Source organism: Anas acuta, chromosome 11, assembly GCF_963932015.1.
Source record: "Anas acuta chromosome 11, bAnaAcu1.1, whole genome shotgun sequence".
Taxonomy (NCBI): domain Eukaryota; kingdom Metazoa; phylum Chordata; class Aves; order Anseriformes; family Anatidae; genus Anas; species Anas acuta.
In genome coordinates this window covers 12960195-12973024 of record NC_088989.1, presented here as the reverse complement: position 1 = coordinate 12973024, position 12830 = coordinate 12960195, and the positions used below count along the sequence as shown (strand labels likewise).

Here is a 12830-nt window from a genome sequence, read left to right as displayed (position 1 = left end):
CTGCAGAAGGCTGTTGTCTGGGGAAGTGTCTGCCTGCTGAAAGCACAGGTAAACTGCGCCATGCTGTGCCCACCAGCCTGTTCAGTCTCTCTTGCGTCTTTCTGCTCTTACACACCGGATCTCTCTAACTTCTTTGTCCTAGGAGTCCAGATAGGAAACCAAGACAGAGAACACGAGTTCTCTGCTTTACTTGTGGAGGTGAAGAATATCTGCATCATCTATCACAAACACAATTCTCTTTGGAAGGCACAGACTATGGAATATCTTACAAAATTCTTAGAGCCAAAGTTGAAGTTGACTAGTTTGCCCCAGAGACTAAACAGTGTATGAGTTCTCTGCCAAGGCTCAAACACCAGTTTTTCAAAAGCATCTTCAAACAACTAATGCAAGTTCCAGCTTCTAACTCTTTGATTAGATCACAGATATTAGTTTCTCCCCTTTCTACATCCATTACCATTGGGTTGACTTGAGATAATGAGGAGGTGACTTACCTATCCAGCTGCCAAGGATGGTGGAGAAGATTGTCTTCTTGCTGCTGTCCTCCATCTCCGTGAAGGAGAGGTAATTGAAATGACGTGTGAGGCGTGGAGTAACAGCATTCCTTCCCCCTCCAGGAGGTCCCATGGCACAGACAAAATTAATATCTACCAGCTTCTTAAAAGTGCCTTGAGGAGTGTAAAAGCAGGAATCAATACTGAGCCAAAAACCCTCGCCACAGATCTCCCCAGAAAGTATGTGTAACTATATCAACAGGCCAGCTCTTGTCAGAAGTATTGGACAAAGATCTGTGTCGTACCGATTTGTTTCCTGTCATACCAGCCCTGGTGGTCCAACCACTGCCGCAGCAGCTCGATGGGTGGCTGAGCACCGTATGCCTCTGGCATGGGCATGTTCAAGTCATCAATGAAAAATATGAAGTACCGCCCAACTGGAGGCCCAAACACACCCTTCCGCCTGTAAGGACAAAAGATGCATAAGGACACAGGACATCTCGTATTGCAAAAGCACTCCTAACTTGTCCCAAAAAGCAGTTTTTCCTCTAGATGCTTCCTAGGTCAGCAGTTTCAGTTGTCTTTACACTTATGCTCTATACACACCTTTATATATGGGCCTTTGCATTAAAAAGACCTACAGCAACGTCTGAGGCATGGGTTTCTTTGCAATCACATGGGTGCCATTTTGGCTACTTATGCACTGTGGCAATGGGAACAAAGAGAAAGCATGGGCTCAAGGCCATGAATACATTGGAAACTTGGCTGGGTTGAAAAGGAAAAGGGAAGCTGCTAACCATGGAGGGAGGGTGGAGGTGGGACTAGGGATCAGTAGCCAATATTCCCTCTTCATTTGTTCCTATAAAGGTCCCACAGTGGGGTTTGCAAACACTTGTGTCATGAAATGTAGTATTTCTGGAATAACTAGGACTGGAGCAATTTTTACAGGCCCTCACTTATCCTTCTCACATTCTTGACAGTGTATCGGGTTATTACTGGATCTCTCAAACCCAGCTCAGCTTTGCTGTTTGTCCTGTTTCTTATCCACAGATCTATGTGATTGGAGTCCCTTCAGGTCTTGGGATGAAACTGAATGATCAAGCTGATAGAAATACTGAGCTCAGGGATGCCACCTTTGCAAACACCGAAAGGAAACTTGCCTCTTATCCAGTTTGCTATCAATGAGATCCTGGGTTTGGTTGGCAGAGGTGCGTGCAGAAAACATCAGGAAATGGGTGACATATTTGAGAGGCAAGTTCTTCAATAGTTTGTCTGTAATTGTGAGAGTCTTCCCTGTGCCAGTGGGACCAATGCAGAGAACCTAGAAGAACAATCAGCAGTACTTACTGGTTCCTGCCCCCTTAGCCTTTCAAAGGAGCAGAGAAGACAGAAGGGAAACTCATTCAGTCTCTCGACATGGAAGGAATCCAAGCAGAGAGGTATGAAATGCAATGGCAGGAAACTGGTAAAGAGAGGTGGTGATGGGGCCATCACCCTGTTTGGCAGGGGATCTAGAAGTTGCTGCATTTTAACTGAACTTGTGAAAGTTAATATTCCTTTGGAACTTCAGCATGGTGCTTGGTGTCTGAATGGAGAATTCTTGTTGCTTAGGCACAGCTCTTGAGCAGAGAAATGCAAATCCATGGGAGTGGGAAATGATCTAAAAGTGTCAGGTAGCTGTCAGGTTCTGATTGCACTGGAAGAAGAAAACATGCCCCACTTGAAGAGAAAAATGTTGAATCCAAAATCAGAGACAAGGGTGGGCACATACCGGCTTACAGTTGATGAGCAACAGACCCAGCAGATGGGCCATTCGGACCGTGTTCACTGTGGGCACAATAATGTCAGCAAAGTTGGTTTCAGGAGCCATGGTGAACTTTGCTGTGGGGTCCAGCCACTTCTCCCAGCACACCTAAAAGTACAGGTACATTTAGAGGGGGCAGCTGCATTATTCTGCTATGGGAATAGGAAAATGGTATTTCTGCTGTTTTCCTATCACAGCTCCTTGTATAGTAGCTCAGATTCTAAGGCATCAGGTTCTCTGACCCTCTGTCTAGACACCTACACCTTTTTGTTCAGCAAAGCTGTAAGCACTTGACTTGCTTCCTGTGGGAGGGAGGTAGCCTAAGAGCCCCAACAGCAACACACTTGCCCTTCCTTCTGAAAACTGGGATCAAAGGGAGACAGAGCATTTGTGATATTCGCAAGAAGTGGAAGTCTGTCCTAAGCTGACCTATGCTGTAAGTGCTCCCATGGCAGAAGGACAAAGAAGGCTTTGCTGGGATCCTGTCTTCATAGTTGGTGCTGTTGCACTTAGAGGCACAGAGGTTTTGTATTTTACAGGACATGGATGATTTCCAGTAGAATCAAGTCACAGGCTAATGTCTCACAGGCCATACATGTGAAACAGAGGTTTTGTCAGGGATATGCTAGAGAACAGTGACAGAAAATACATATTCCTGAGCACCCTACATGGCTTCCCCACAGACACTGAGACAGCCTCGGTAACTTTGCTAAGTATTTTACACTCATGTAGGTCTCCCTGCTTTGCTTCCCCTTTCTGAGATCAGAGCATTTTCCCTCTTGTTTTTTTACTTTCAGCCCAGGGGCTGGTGACTGTCAGTCAGTTGGGCCTTGCATGCCCTGCTGCTCTGCTATCTGCTGTGGAAAGGATGGCATATTTTTCTGCCCTGCTCCTCCTCCAGACTGCTGTACCCAGCTCTTCTGTTGTTGTGCACTGCTTTATAATGCAGACAGACCTTTCCATCTGAGCTTTTCCCTGCGGCAGCCACACTTGTAGAGCCCTCTCACTTTCCTGAGCATTGGCAGAAGCACAAAGGTCTGTTTTGACCAGCACTTGGTTAAGGTTTGAAAGCTATGCTTTGCAACCCTCAGGGCAAGAAGCTGTCTCCTTCCTTTAATGAAAGGCTTGATTTCACTTGAAACATTATCACTGGGTTCCTATAGGCTTTTTTATTTGCCCTTGATGAGAAGATTCTGTCAAATCCTGCAGGACTGTGTTATTTCCAGGTTCCTCCCTCAAATTTCCCAGCTTAGAGCTGGAAGTGAAATATTTTACCTCCCTAATGACATCCTCATCCAGATCATCTTCAGCATTGTTAAGTCCAGCGTCATTCAGTTTATAGTCATAAACCAGTCCTTCTTCTGGGAAAAGTAACTGGATCTGTGGGAATAAAACTATGGTGAACATAACTGCCACTCATCTGAATTCACATGAGGATCTGCATTACTGCAAGAATTTAGTAATGGGATGCTGCCCAGGCCAGGGGGGTCAGCTGTCTCTCCTAGAGCTCAAGGGCCCTTTGAATTTTTGAAGAAGACCTTGTATACCAGATCCCACGCACATTTTCCAGCTATTCAAGAAGCTCTCACTCCCATTCCTCATTACCACTTCCTCTATAATGATAAAGTATCTGCTTTCCTTTTACTCACCTTTTCTTTTGCCATCTTCTCCCTCAGCCACATGCTGAAGGCCACACGGCCTTGGGAATCCCCAGTGGCACCTACGCTCCAGATCAAGGCAAATATAAACCAGGGTTCAATCAGCTCTCTGATACGAGCTGCCTTCTCCTGGGGAATCCTCCTAATTCCCTGGGAAACAGGAGAGCAGAAGTAAAATTCTCAGGCAGGGTTAATATGAACAAATATCAGGCACTTTTTAACGTGCTTGTAATTCTATTCAGAATACGTGTAGCTTTTTCTAGCCAATTTTACAGGCCTTTTTAAAGTATTCCGGGGATTACAATGTGCTATTTCATTAGTGTACTTAAGACACTCTGTTTGCTGAACTAAGGTCTCTCAACATGAGTTGGGAGAAGAATTTAGTTTTTTGTTTTTAATTTGAAAGCTTTCCAGCCTTCTTCAACATTATTTCTCAAAGAACCTGCAATCTGAAGTGTTTTGCTGCATAGCTCTGATCTCTGCTTTCCACTCGCTCTCCAATTCCCTCTGCTGTAAATAAACGTGAACCTCTTTTCTCCAGCCTGATAGGCCTGGAGCTTATCTTCTGCTTTTTCAATGGGTAAAGCGTAATCCTTTCAAGCTTTCCTGTACTCTGCAAGATGCGGTATTGCCTTCTGCCATGTAGATGTGCTATAGGGTAACCTTTCTTCACCAACACCTTGTATTCCAGTGATTAGTACTGCATGACTTACTGCCCTTAAGAGCTACAGGCGCACACATGCAATAGCAGCAAAACCTTACCTCACCAGGAATTACAGGCTGAAACAAACATTCCAATAGTGTGAGGAGGCTTCTTGTGAGGTTACCATCTGTTGAGGCAATTACCTCCTTCACAAATCTCCGGACAAAGCCAATGGCTTCCTGTAAGAAGAGGCAGGAACAGTTCAGTGTTACCACCCAATGCATTTGGCTTCTCCCACCTTTTAGGGTTCTGGTTTCTCCTTGCCTCCCTGCAGGCTACATTTAGCAGGGAGGGTACCACAGAATGCTGCCATTTCTCCCTGTGTCTCAAGTACCACTGTTTCGACTGCAGAAAATTATGTCAAACCACTTGGTTCAGTCTTAAGTGCGAGAAGCCTTTGGGTCTGTCTTTTAAGTCTATGCAACAGTGACACACATATTTGCCATCACTGCTCTAAGTGGTTTGCTCCTTTCAGGACTTTTCTTTCGCAGCTCTGGGTTATTCATTAAACCAGTGGCTCAGGAGCAGAGTAGAAATTACAAAACTTGTTCTCATAACTTTCTCCCTGGAGTAACTCCACTGTAAGAAACAGAGCTGCACCAAAGATGATTTTATCCAGAAGATAGCTTAAAAATAAAACATCCATAGAAGGGCTAGAACAGCATGGCAGCTTACCTTGAGGAATCTCTGGAAGAGGGATGCCAACTGCTGTGAGAAGGGCTGCATGACAGCTGGCATTTTTTGCAGCCAGCACTCAGTGAAGGGCTCCAGCCCCAAGATGCTGGGTTCCAGGTAAACCATGCCACAGCGGGAGACTGTGGCAGGGGAAGCAACAGCCAAATCCTGGACTTCAAACATCATGGTCATGCTCTGGAAATTCCAAAAAAAAAAAAAAAAGGAGAAAGCAAGGATCTCTCAGCATACCTTGGTGAAGCTGCAGTCTCTCTTGTTGTTGCAGGATCCCCCCCTTTGAGCAGTGTGTGCAGCACTGCAGAGGTCTGGCCAGCACAGGGATACTACTGAGACACCAGTTTCTGAACAAGTCCATCATGTGCATCAAGTGGAAAGTAAAAGGCAAGTAAGACAGACAACAGGCAGCAAAAGGGAGAGAAATGAGTTACCTCTGTCATCTTGATTATTTCCCCTGAACTGAGACACAACTTCTTATTGTCATCCAGTACTGTGTTCATGTTCTCAATCCACAGAGCATCAACTGGCCCATCAAACATGTACCACTTCCTACGAGCATCAGTAGCCATGGCTCCCCGCCGAATGAGCGTGGAAAGGATCCCATCTGTCCTGAAAGATGGGAGGAAAGCAGGGCTTGGACCAGTCTATTTTTGTTGAAATTCATGGCAAGGCTTCCACCACAAAAAGCAACAGAGCCAAAATCTTTCTTACTTTAGTTCATGTTCCTCACCTGCTGATGAGCTTTATAAAGGTCCACCTCAGTCTTTCTTGTACTGAGACTCACAGCCCAGTCTGAGTGGCACCATGACTACCTTTGGCCATCAGGAGCTGGACTTCATGTCATCTAACTACAAAATGTCAAGTTTCCTTTTAACTTCTCTGTCATCAGTGAACAGTGAAGAGGCCTCACAAGTATCAAGTACCTGTCATAGGCAATTTACCTGCTCTCTACAGGTGGCTCTTTTTTTTTTTTTACCACCAAATGTTAAAGGAAGACTCAGGACAGCTACTCTGCTAATGGTTTTTCAGTTGGGTAACTATAGATTAGGAGGATGAATCCATGCTAAGGAGCCTGACTCTACCCTCTTTATAACTGAAGTTCCCCATCTTCAGCTGTATCTGAACCCAGGTGGTGCTGGAGCTAATGAACAAGAGAGCAGACACAAAGGAGGCTGTCTGTTGACAGGTAGAACTTAGTCCGTACATGGAAGCTGGAGTGCAATTTCTGCTAAGGTCCTAAACTCCACTCCCATTGTTAAAGAATTATTTTTTATTTATATAGTGATAGTGAAGCCCAGGGTATTTTACTGAGATCAAGGGAAAACATTCTGTTCTAAAGCTCAGATGATTAAAACAGATGGGTTTATGTCTATAAATGCATTTTATGTGGCTGCCATATTTTTTTTGTCATGTTGATATGCCTGTACGCTGCCCTTGGGTAGAGTCACATCATAAACAAACTATCGAGCTTAATTGGAATATCCTATAAAACGTCCTTCAGTAAAGATACACCAGAGCCCAGGCTTGGAAGCTCTGTTACCATCATCAGTAGTGTTTACTTACTTGCACTTTTCCTAGAGGCACTTGGTTTCTTACTAGTTTAGTTTCCCTGTCTTTATGGAACACACTCTATTATTTGTCCCTAAGCAAGCAATGGGTGACAGGACCATAAAGAGATTCACCCTGGTTCTCACACCTCAGGTCACAAGTGGAAACTCAACCAGTAGGACCTGGCTATCAGGAATGCAGCTGGGCTCTTGGTTGTTGTTTCCAAACCAGACAGACAAACAGGAGCCTTGACATTGGGAATGAAATGCCTCTCTGTGCATGAAAATTATCCCCAGCATACTTATACGGAACAATCCGAGCATGCCGCACACAGGTCACTTTTCTCCAGAAGCAAGGTAAGTTTTTAAGCTGCCTTGTCTTACAGCAGAGGATTTTGCTTCAAAGCAATTGAATTATTCCTTGTTATGCCAACGTTACATTAATACTGCCAGCTGAGCTGCTGTACTGTCTGGGCATGGGTTGGCAGCCAGGACAAATGCACAACAAAAGATGTCAGCTTCAGTTGTCATGACTGGCTGTTGTAGCTTGGTGAGAGTTAGAATTTGACTGCTTTTGATTTTATGCCACTATCCTAAAGAGTTCTCAACCTTGAAGAGAAGACTCTCAAGAACAGAAGATAAGAGTTTCCAGACTTGAAGGAAGTTTTGTACTTTACCACTCATGTGTTAACAAGTTGAACTCTCCATAAAGCTGGCCCATGGTGATGGATTTGGGATTCAGTACAAAGTAGCTGACTGCTTCATAATTCCCACCACTGGCTGCAGGCTGACCTTGCAGTGATGTCATCGCAGCTGCCAGGACTTCATAACTCTGCAAAAGCAGGAGAGCAAGAGAATTAATTGCTATGGCTCCATAACAACAAGGGCACGTGCTCTCACAGCAACTGCATTTCAAGGGCAGTGAGAAAGGAGACGTAGTGAAAGATAATGTTATAGCAAGGAGATGCCTAGGTGTATGCACAGAAATGAAGGTTTCCAGACACAGGGGGAGGAAGTTAGATCTCCTGCAGAAGGCCTGAGGTATCTTGAGATATCACATGATGCTGACTGCAGATGTTTAAGCTCAAAGTATGTCTCAGCTGTAGAAATCTGCAGCAGTGCCAATAAGCCTCACCTTAGCCTCCCAACTTTAAAGAGCAAGCTGCTCATATACTTCCCCATGGCTGCAACTCAATATTAAAAGGTACCACAAAAACACCTCTGTCCCATGGGTTCTATCTGAGAGAAGCTAGAAATGCTGACGTGAGTCTTCTGTGAAGGTAAATCTTCTGCATCGCTAAATAGGCAACAGTTTGCTGGAGCCAGTGCAGTGTCTCAACCATACCTTTGTCTTCCCAGAGCCTGTGGGCCCCACTAACATAAGGCCATGACGAACCACAGTGGTTTCATACAGCTGGATGCACTTAGTCACAAAACCTGTAGAGGAAGATGAGGTAGACTGAGCCTGGGACTATCCATCTCTTTCCTAGGGCACAGTACTGGACTAAAAGCACAGGCCCAGAGAGAGCACTTGTGGGAAGCCTTTCCCCTCACCGTCAACATCCTTCAGATTCTTTTTGATGCAGGCTTTGCGGATGGCTTCTTCCAGGATGCCATAATCAACAGGCTGTTCTTTGATCTTGGGAAATAAATCTGAGACGATACCACTGAAGAGCTTGAGGTCATCCTGCAGAAATTTGGGTATGTTGGCATCCCTGATAGCCCGCAGGCAGATCAGATCCTGCAAAGATTTAAGAATTTGTAACTTCAAAAGATCCTTCCTCTCTTCCATGGCTGCAGAAAAAGCTGCGTAAGTCTCTGACAGTGTGAAGTACAAGCACACCTACCTCATCCATGGTAGGATTCTCTCTTTTCAGGTTGCCAGCTGTTGAGATGACAGTCTTTACAGCTCTCATCCCAAAGTCATAGTGGTCCTGGAAAAGGCACAGAGGAAACAGTGTCATCAGATACGTGAGCATCCCCTAAAGGGAGAACCTATGCATGTAGTCAGTTAGCAGGTAAGAAAAGAAGAATTATGCTTTCAGAACAACCAATCTTTCATTCAAGTCTATCTGGATCCTTCAAACAACTAATTAGTCCTCAGCTGTACAGACTGGAAGATAAGAACAACTGGATGATGAAAAAAAAAACTTAAATGGAGGGAGAAGTAGGCAGGGCTGCTTGGCACAACTGTTCTGCCACTGTAATCCTAGCTAGGACCAGGACTGAATACAAGTCCAGCCACAGAACGGGAACCAAGAGTTTAAAAGGTGGAAGGTGGATGAAGACTGGTTATTGAACTTTTTGTGATACACTATCTCAAAGCACCAAGAGAACTATCCAGGTACTTTGTGCCTAGACTGAGAAAGCACCACATATTCATAAAAACATATTCACAGATATTAAGGCATCTACCTGGTTACTGAGCTGCTCTGACAATAGTTTGAACGTTGTAGTGATCTTCTTTGCAAGGACTTTGGCTTCATTAAACCCAAATGAATATAGAGAGATTTCAGCAATCATGGAGTAATCCGGGACCATCATAGCCACTGGGCGGAAGAGAGCCTGAAATGTACAGTTCCAACACAAGATAAAACCTCTTTTTTTTTTTTTTTTTTTTCCCTAGCAAGCTGAGAAGGCTGAGTTTCCGTCACAGACTGTGTAGAGGACATAGCATGAGCATGCCTGACACCCAGGACAGCATCCTTGCAGACTGAAATATGAGGACTGCCATTTGCTTATGGATGTGATTCCAAACTGAATGTGATCCTAGAAACCTTCCAAAAACATTATTTCCTAATCCTTGCCATGGACACACTGGTGGACTGGGTAGCATCCAGCACCTGTATCACCCCTCTTCTTTCTGTCTGTGCAGTCTGCTCTCCTTACCTTGAGGTTATCAGGTAATTCAGTGCGTCCAGCATACCCTGGGTTCATTGTGATGAAGACTGCACAGGATGGGACCAGTGGGATCTCCATGCCTTCAAACATGAAACGATCTACCTAGAAAATGAAAAACGTGATCATTCTCAAAGACTGATTTGCAGAAAATTAGTAGGGTTTTTTCACAAGAAAAACGGTGGCTTTCAGTAGTTAAATTATGAAGCACAGACACACACAGCTGTACACAACTGTAGTGTGCAGCCACAGACACTGCAGAATAGATTCAAATCTAGTCCCACTACAGGAATACTGTATTACCAGCAGTATTTTTTCCTGCTTAAGAAACTGGGCTCATTGAAGATTTACTGGTATGACGCTATGTTTTATTTTTTTGGCTCTTGAACAGATTTCTGTTCCTCCAGTTGTAAACAGGCAAACATCTTTTCATTCTTTCTGCAGGAGAGTTTGGACCTGAATTAATTTGTGGCAGGAAGGGCAAAGAGAAACCTAAATCCTTTTTAGATCCATGTAGGCAGTAATTTCAGATGGGTGATAAAGCAATGCAGAAGAATTCACAGACAGCAGGTTTCTAATTCCAAGCCAAAGTCGAGGAGATTCAGGTCTTAACCTCTCTGAGTCTCCAGGGGAGCAAAGCAGAGGCTGGCTGTCAGACTGGCTGAGCTGAGTCTCCATGTAAAGCCAGCAATTTACTTTGCATTGCTACTGCGTGTACATGAGAATGCATTTTTCTGCACACATTGAGTTTTGTGAATCCACTAAAGCTTGAATAACACATTTAGATATATGTGGTACCGAGCAACTCACAATAAAACAGTGGCTGCCTTATATCACAGCTTCAATTTGTATCAGCTCGTTGGGTCTTTTTCGAAGAGTGTCTCCCACACTGAAGTCTGCTGGCACTGTAGCTCAAGCTGAGACAGAACGTGGGCAACTGTGGTAGCACAGACTAAGGTGAAGTTACAAAACCCACCCAGGATGCCGAATATGTAATAACCTGATACGATGCACCACAGCTAGGGCATTACTCACGCCTCTCTGAGCTCAAGTATGTCTGAGCCGCACTTGGACAGTGAATCTGGTCCTCTGTGAAGATGTGTGCAAAGACAAGGACTTACCTAGACTAGTTCAAGTGGAGATGATTTTTTATCTGCCTTTGCACCCCCCATGTTACTTACCCTCTGCTGTTGGGCTTTCTGAATAGTTGTGATCTGCTGAGCCACCACAGACAGCACCTCAATATCAATGCGGTTGAACTCATCAAAGCAAGCCCACGCACCAGAGCTGGGCAAGGAAAGAAAAATGAGGGAAGTCAGGAACATCAAACAGGAGCAAACTCATAGTTGCCAGCTTGTCTAGGTCTAGAAATTATAAATCCACATAATGAGGAACAAGAAACAAACCCACCCTTCCACACTCACAGTATACTGCTATAGTAGAAGGGGACATAGCCCCTCACCCTGACTATGCATCCCAGATCATGTGATGAGCTAAAAGGTGCATGGTACTTGCAAGACCATGGCAATGTCTGACCCTACAGCCTGGCACAAATTCTGCATGGTACAGATTTGGGCTTGAAAGAAGTGTAATGGTGAAGTCCTATTTTGTACCTGAAATGTAAGTGTAGCAGATACAATCACAGTGTACTGGTACAGTGGAAGGGGCCATAGCTCATCACCATGGCTATGTATCCCAGGTCAAATCCATTTTGTAAAGCCTGGAAAACTATGTATAAAGCTGGAAGCATGTATATGAGAAAGGTCATCTTCCCACAAGGCACGGTTTAAGAAAGTAAAATTACTTCCAAAGAAAACATCTGAGAAAGGAGTATCAGTATCTGTTGGAGTAACTAATTCAGATTCACCAGCATGCAACAGACTAATTGGACCAGCTCTGTTTGATATGTAGAAAAGAGGGAAGTATCTCTGAGAGGATTCCTCAAAGCTTAAAACAGTCTCTCTTGGCTACTCAGTTTTGGATACACTCTGCAGACTCTCCTTTTTAAGATTAAGCAGCTTGTGGGCTGCATCTCAGTCCAACGTGCACAATATTAAAACAAAAGTCAGAGCTGGAAACATTTTTACAAGTGTCAAACAGTGGATGGTGCAAGGCATTTTAATTTTGCCTTAAGTGAACAGGATCTCTTTTTATCCTCCCCCCCCCCCCCCCTTTTTTTTTTTTAAATTGGCTCAACTGTCTTACTATTTTGGCAGAAGCTTTATAACTTTGCTAATTCTGGAACACTGCAACTCTCTAAGTAGGGCTTTGCTTGTTCTTCTGGGCTGTTATAAAAAATACCCACCTATTCCTAGTGGCCAGCATCCCCGTACCCTACTTGTTCCTTGATAATGACACACAGTATTTCACTGTACCTGGCTAGTCCCTTGAAAAACTTTCCCATTGCCATAAAGTCAAGCTGGTCAGAGCAGTTGAACACTACGGTTTGGATTGCTAATGCTTTCCCCAGGTCTTTTGTTGTTTCTGTTTTGCCTGTTCCTGCTGGTCCTGCAGGTGCTCCTCCAAATTTCAGATGCAGAGCTCCTGTAAGTGTCAGGTAACACCTACAACAAATATGAGACCAGCTAATGAGAAGCATTCCTACTGCTGGTTTCAGTAAAGGAGACATGATTTATCCATCTAGAGACAAGCAGAAATCCACTATTTATTATTCTGCAGAACTGCTTATATATGCAGCACTTTGCAAAGGGGTTAGCTATGCGGCCTTCATTAGTATTCATAAGGGCCTGCGTGGATAAATCCTTCTGCCACTGCTGTAAATTCACTCTCTAGAAAAAGGACAGTTAAGAAAGGGTGTAACTATTATTACGGCTGCATATTCCAGAGTATTAGATACCTCATACAGTGGTTTGCAGAAAAGCTCCTTAGCTATCAGGAAGGCATTTTACATGAGTCAGAGCACTACACTGAGAATTGGGAGAAAGTAAGAAAATCAGGGTGAGCGCTGATCACTAGGAGCACAGCAGGACTCATGAAAGGATGTTTCTACACCCTCAGCTCAAGTAAGCCTTCACTGTA

At 44.3% G+C, this 12830-nt stretch overlaps 1 protein-coding gene across 1 annotated transcript in view; it reads right to left on the bottom strand.

Annotated features, from left to right (window-relative positions):
• The window catches only part of DNAH1 (dynein axonemal heavy chain 1), a 73897-nt gene that overhangs the window by 27210 nt on the left and 33857 nt on the right, over positions 1–12830 (bottom strand). Inside the window, exons 29-45 of the mRNA XM_068694161.1 lie at positions 12167–12355; positions 10973–11078; positions 9783–9896; positions 9309–9458; positions 8741–8827; positions 8448–8634; positions 8239–8330; positions 7571–7725; positions 5778–5955; positions 5332–5526; positions 4716–4835; positions 3945–4103; positions 3571–3675; positions 2263–2403; positions 1652–1812; positions 797–954; positions 492–665 (exon numbers count right to left, since the gene is read on the bottom strand). Of these exons, the coding sequence (XP_068550262.1) occupies positions 492–665; positions 797–954; positions 1652–1812; positions 2263–2403; positions 3571–3675; positions 3945–4103; positions 4716–4835; positions 5332–5526; positions 5778–5955; positions 7571–7725; positions 8239–8330; positions 8448–8634; positions 8741–8827; positions 9309–9458; positions 9783–9896; positions 10973–11078; positions 12167–12355 (2471 nt within the window). The remainder of the gene's footprint in view (positions 1–491; positions 666–796; positions 955–1651; positions 1813–2262; positions 2404–3570; positions 3676–3944; positions 4104–4715; positions 4836–5331; positions 5527–5777; positions 5956–7570; positions 7726–8238; positions 8331–8447; positions 8635–8740; positions 8828–9308; positions 9459–9782; positions 9897–10972; positions 11079–12166; positions 12356–12830) is intronic.